This window comes from Poromitra crassiceps (assembly GCF_964638095.1).
Source record: "Poromitra crassiceps genome assembly, chromosome: 6".
In the NCBI taxonomy this organism is placed as follows: domain Eukaryota; kingdom Metazoa; phylum Chordata; class Actinopteri; order Beryciformes; family Melamphaidae; genus Poromitra; species Poromitra crassiceps.
In genome coordinates this window covers 20,172,303-20,178,302 of record NC_139627.1, presented here as the reverse complement: position 1 = coordinate 20,178,302, position 6,000 = coordinate 20,172,303, and the positions used below count along the sequence as shown (strand labels likewise).

At 39.5% G+C, this 6,000-nt stretch overlaps 1 protein-coding gene across 1 annotated transcript in view; it reads right to left on the bottom strand.

Annotated features, from left to right (window-relative positions):
• tbx15 (T-box transcription factor 15) overlaps positions 1–6,000 on the bottom strand; it is a gene marked incomplete at both ends in the record, with an annotated part of 50,952 nt that overhangs the window by 30,731 nt on the left and 14,221 nt on the right. Inside the window, one exon of the mRNA XM_083639558.1 lies at positions 2,611–2,712. Within this exon, the coding sequence (XP_083495684.1) occupies positions 2,611–2,712 (102 nt within the window). The remainder of the gene's footprint in view (positions 1–2,610; positions 2,713–6,000) is intronic.

Genomic DNA, 6,000 nt, shown 5'->3' with positions numbered 1-6,000 from the left:
GAGATAGATATGAGGCCCAGGCCATCTCTCTATCCACTCTGCTAGCCAGAAAACTGCTGCTACAGTCCTGGAAATCTGAGAATTCTCCTACATTTGATATGTGGCTTAAGGAAGTAGGAAATGTGTTGCATCTAGAGAAAATCCGATTTATACTACCGGTATCTCAAACCGAGAAGGGGTATTTCAGAAAATTTGGCAACCCATTGTCAACCTGCTGGGAAGATACAATGTATGAGACTGTGTCTTCCGTCATCTCCATATAACTTGCATCTGATATCCTGTATGTAACCTTTCTTGTGTATCACCACCATTTAGTTTTTATTTTATTTGTATTGTATTGTGTGTTCTGTATTATATTTTTTGTGATGTCTTTATTTTCTTATAAAAACTAATAAACAAAGTTATAAAAAAAAAAAAGATGCAGTCATGCAATCCACGGATATGTAGAATATCATGTTTCGGAACCAAAAATATGTTGCATATCTATCTAGATACGTATCAACGTTATACACGTCATAGTGTCTGCTGTTGAAATAGCCTGGTGGCCAGTAAAGGTGTTGTGGATGGAGGGCGTATGCAAACACTGCCCCCCCCCCCCCCCCCAAAAAAAAAACCTAACCTTTGTAGTCCCATTACTTAACCTTAACCAAGTTGTTTTACTTGCCTATACAGTGAACATAACCCAAGCTGTTAAAGTTGTTTTATTTGTGTTAAACATTGGAAAGGCAGGGAAGTTTTCAAATTAACTGCTGTTTTCCATCAAATTTACATTGAGCTTGTAGGTTTGCAGAAGCGTAAAACGCGGCGTTTTAGAAACGTAAAATGCTGACGTTTTGTTTCAAATTTACGTTGAGCTTGTACGTACCCCTGGTTTGCCAACCCAACCGGTTTGCAGAGACGTTTTAGTCTGGCAACTGGCTTGTCTATTAACCGATATTGAGTCATAAAAGTAATCCTAGACGCATAAAACTATGACACACAACCTGCAGAGAAGCAACTGAAGCATTATAGGATTTTATTTCCAGCTCTGCCTCTCTTCCCCCCGCCCCCCATTTCCATCATTATAGCTGAATATTGAGAGTGATCCTATTTGCGGGGCAGACTGTGGCTATAAGTTATCCTCTAGGCCAGTGCTATGATGAATACATTTCAATCTCCTCCACTGTGTGCTGCACGCCAGAATATCAGCCTTATTGCCTATCCAGACAGATCCATCACATAAGCCTTTCCACAGTGCAGGCTTTTGTTTCACCATTATTTCACTATACTGCTAACTATGGGAGAAACTGCTCTTAGGACAGGTACTACATTGCTATTATTAGCAGTTATGAGGTTTTTTATTTTTATGAAATAAGGTTGGAATATGTTTGTTGGGTCCAAAGGCGGTTACGTGTCTGACATGAGGCACGAGAAATGAGCAAAATCCAACTAGGTCAAAAATATTTAGCTTGCTCCAACATATGAGAAACGTCCAGGAAACACACAGACTTCTGTCCAGCAGTGGTGGAGTGTGTGTGTGTGTGTGTGTGTGTGTGTGTGTGTGTGTGTGTGTGTGTGTGTGCGCGTGCGTGCGTGCGTTATATTCAGCTGTGGTTTGACCGATATGGGTTGTCGAAGGCCGATACTATACCTGTAGAGCAAAGTTATTTTTTTTTGGTGATATGCAATATTTTCTCATTTTTAACATTTTTCACCCCACCAAATTACAACTAGCCTATTCAGTGTGTCCCGCACAATTGTCTTCTTGCCACGATGTAAAAGCCTCTGAAACAACATTTATTTCAGTGGTTTTCAACGTAGGGTCCGGGGACCACCCAGGCTCCTTGAGGAGGTTCCAGCATTCAACTTCAGCATTATTTCATTTCCAAGACGTTAACACAATTAGAGGATGTAGAAGAATTAATACTTTGATCATAGTTTCTCTGTTATCTCCAAAGATAGAATTCTGGACAAAATCATATCAATAATAAAAAAGATGATCTGATTTGGGTCCAAGAGACAAATGCTGGTTCGTGGCCCTAATGCATTCTAACTTAGGGGTCCTTGATATGAAAAAGCTTTTGAATCACTGATTTAGATCATCGTGGACAGTATAAACTCTTCACTAACATTTCCGGTAGCTGATATTTTCTGGCATTATTCCATCATGATCTTATCATGCCAAAATAATTACAACTAGCAGTGTTTTCCATGAATATTTTTATTTTTATTTATTCTTTCTTTCTTTCTCTCAGGGTGGAAAGTCTCTGACATACTCTTCTCCACTGAAACCAAACTGATTAAATTAGTTTAGTGTCAAGCAGAGAGAGCAACCACCTGTTCACTAGACACTCTGGGAGACATTACTGATTTTAAATTCAGAATTAATTGACATAAAACATAACTGAGCAATTCAATTAAGAATCTACAAAGAAATTAAAATGTCCGAATACAAAACATCCATCATATCAGCAGTATACGACACTGGCCGATACCCGAATATCTGGTCTAACCCAGCCCACCACCGCGCGCGCGCATGTGTGTGTGTGTGTGTGTGTGTGTGTGTGTGTGCGCGTGCATGCGTGCTTGCATGTGTGTGTGTGTGTGTGTGTGTGTGAGTGATTAACACACCTGTATCTCTTGTTGTCCACAGGCACGATATCCATGGCGATGTAATACTGCTGGTGGGGGTCCAGGCCAACGATCTTTACCCTCATGGCAGGAAACATCCGCCTGGAGAGAAACATACACAGATACTGATACTGTATACCTTATGTCATACTGATGTACCACAGCCTTGTTATACAGGAACACATACTGTAACACAGTTGTATTTACAGTTAACTAGGAAAGGAAAGCAGTAGCTATAGAGCAGTGATACTCAACTTGCGGCCCGGGGGCCAGATGCGGCCCGCGACAGGGTGCAGAGTGGCCCCTCGACCATTTTCTCGACCACCGTCTGCTCGCTACCCAGGCACTTATGTATGTAGGCCTACTTAACCTAACTAACAACCTAACTAACTATCTGGTGTGCACAACATTGTCAGACTAAACTCTGGCTGACACCCCAAAAACCTACAATCCGCTACAGAAAGATTTATATTGTTTGTTTATTAACTGGCCCCTGGCATCCTATCATTTCACGAAAGTGGCCCCCGGGCAAAGCAAGTTGAGTATCCCTGCTATAGATTGTCGGGCAAAAATACACCTGAAAAATAATAAAACAGTGATTGCAGGTGCACAAAAAATGCTACTGAGAAACAGTGTATCAGTTTTTGCCCATATTCAATATCTTTAAATTTTACCAATTTATTGGAAAAAAAAGGTGCGTTGTAATTTCAACAACAAAAATATGATGGAAAGCAGATTGAAACATGATCGAGGGAAAGTATAGGAATGGAATGATATGACATGACATGATATCATATCATATCATATTTGATATGATATATGATATATGATATGATATGCTTTGCCCAGGGTCCAATTTGATAAATGATTCGATACAGCCACGATGAGATGTGATAAATAAAAGTTCAGTGACAACAAAGTGTGAGCCACAAATCTTTGTAGCGATGTCACTAGCTGCTAGAATGTAAAGTGACAAAGTGACAATAATCTAATTTGCATGAGAGAGCTTGTGAAATTGTCACAGTCAAGTATCTCATGTGTGATGACATGGAGCTAATATCACCATTCATTTTTCTGTCCCAGACGTACTGTTAGGCTATTGTCATATTTGTTTATTACAATATAGTGAATTTCAATCAATTGCTCAAGCCTATGGAAAGGTTGCATATAGGCTTACAGGCTTCTTCTTGTTTACGTCAGTTGCGCTGACAAAACTGTAACCATCTCAGCAGGCTAAATAGAAAAATAAAGATTATGAATTAATTTAAAACTGAGACAGTGAGAATCACATCGACCAAAAATACCAAAATATGAGTATGCTAACCTTCTGCCTAAGGAACCATATTCCATATTTCGTTAGCGGGACATCCCAACTCTGCTTCACTTTAAAGAGAGAAAACAGGAGAGGGGTTGAGTCTCCAGCCTGGCATCACACTCAGTCTGAACGCACTGTCAACAAGTCCATCACACCCCAGCGCGCCAGTGGGGGTGTAGCCTGGAGCTCACGGAGCTCCAGGCTGCCTCTGGGGCTCGACTCTGCTGCAGCCCGAGCTCGGGTGCAGGGTGTCGGGCACGCAGCAGTGCATCACGCACCCCTCTGGTTCTCGGCTCTATGGAGCTCACAGTGTGTGTCAGAAGTGGAAAGTACTCAAGTACAAGTAGGCCTACTCAAGTATAAGTACTTGAGTTTTCTTGCAGATTTGTACATTTACAGTATTTTTAACTCTCACTTGAGTAATTTAAATATTCAACAGGTCCGGAATCACTTCCGCATTTAGGGCGCCCCAACAGGTGGCTCGTTAGTGCAGTGGCCAATTAAATTAAATTGAGCTCAAGACTGGCCAATTGAATTAGACAGGTGTAGACAATCTACAACATTGTAATGATCCCCATCATCACATTAGTTCAAATGCATAATGTAAATGTATTTTTACTTGAGTACTTTTAAATCGTCTACTTTTTTACTTTTACTTGAATAATTTCATGGACTAGTACTTGTCGCTACTTGAGTTCATTTTCACTAAAGTAACAATACTTGGATTTGTCAGTAATCTTTCCACCTCTGGTGTGTGTTTGTTGGGGGTGCATTCTGGTGTGCAGGTCATAGTCACATAGGCCTCATCTTCAGCATCAACATTACGGTTATTGAACTTTCACAATAAAAGTCATGCTTTTTCAATTCCAGGCAGTTTCAGACTAACTCCAGGAAATGCGTCACAGCTGGAGTTGGTCCTGATTGGCTCCCTCACTAAAGAATGACGAATGACTTAAATCTGTCCAATCAGGGTCTGATTTGCAGCATTTGAACTGAAAAGCCTCCAGTCAAGTTTATTTGACTCAGAGGAGCTGCTGCTGTCAGCCAATCAGAGTCAAGAACTGTGACGACTGTTTTCACATTCTTCAAATTCATTCATTAAATACTCTTTTAAGACATTTAACACCTTTTAACACATCTGTATCACCACCCCACATGATGATAATAATAATAATAATGATGATAATAATAATAATAATAAAGGTAATAATAATAATAATAATAATAATAATAATAATAATAATAATAATAATAATAATAATAATAATAATAATAATAATAAAACAAATGCTAATATGATCCTGCCAAATACATCTCCATCTCTCCTATTTCTATTCCTTATACTTTTCTATCATTTCAAGGTGAAAGGAACCATTTTATTGCACATTATCAGGCCACTCTGACCTTTGTCCTCTTTGGTGCTATTGCTGATCTATAGAGCTACTTCAGTTATTCTCCTGTTGCACTCATTGGCTGAGTTTCCCAACAAAGAAGCTTCTTAAGAGTTAAGAAGCTTCTTAAGGAGTTAAGAAGCTTCTTAAGGAGTTAAGAAGGCTCCAAAGAAGTGTTTCCCAAACGCCTTCTTAACAGTCGAGAAAAATAAAAAAAATAGAAGGCTCTTAAGAAGCATCTTAACTGGAGCGGCTCACTTGATGGCACTCTGAGCCCAGCAGTGGGCCACGACTCAGTGGTTGAGAAACACTGTTAACACCTAATCATGGTCATGTTAAACTTTATTAAACATTATTTATTTCAGACATGGACTGCAGTTCAAATTGCTTTATATACACAGCATACAACAAAACAGAGAAACACTACAGAATTTAAGCGACCTTGGGTTCTGTGAAAGGTGCTATATAAATCCACAACATTATAAAAGGAATCCATTCTGATTAGAGGAATATAGCCTACGGTAAAACATTTAAAACACAAGTAACCATACATACAGGGGAGATTTTCAAGTGTTCCCTAATTTTAAACACTAAAGGGTACATGAAAGAAAGGAAAAAGGGAAAAACACAAGAAGAACAGTGGACACAAGTATCTCCTTTTGCCTGACGCGGCTGGATCTGCCA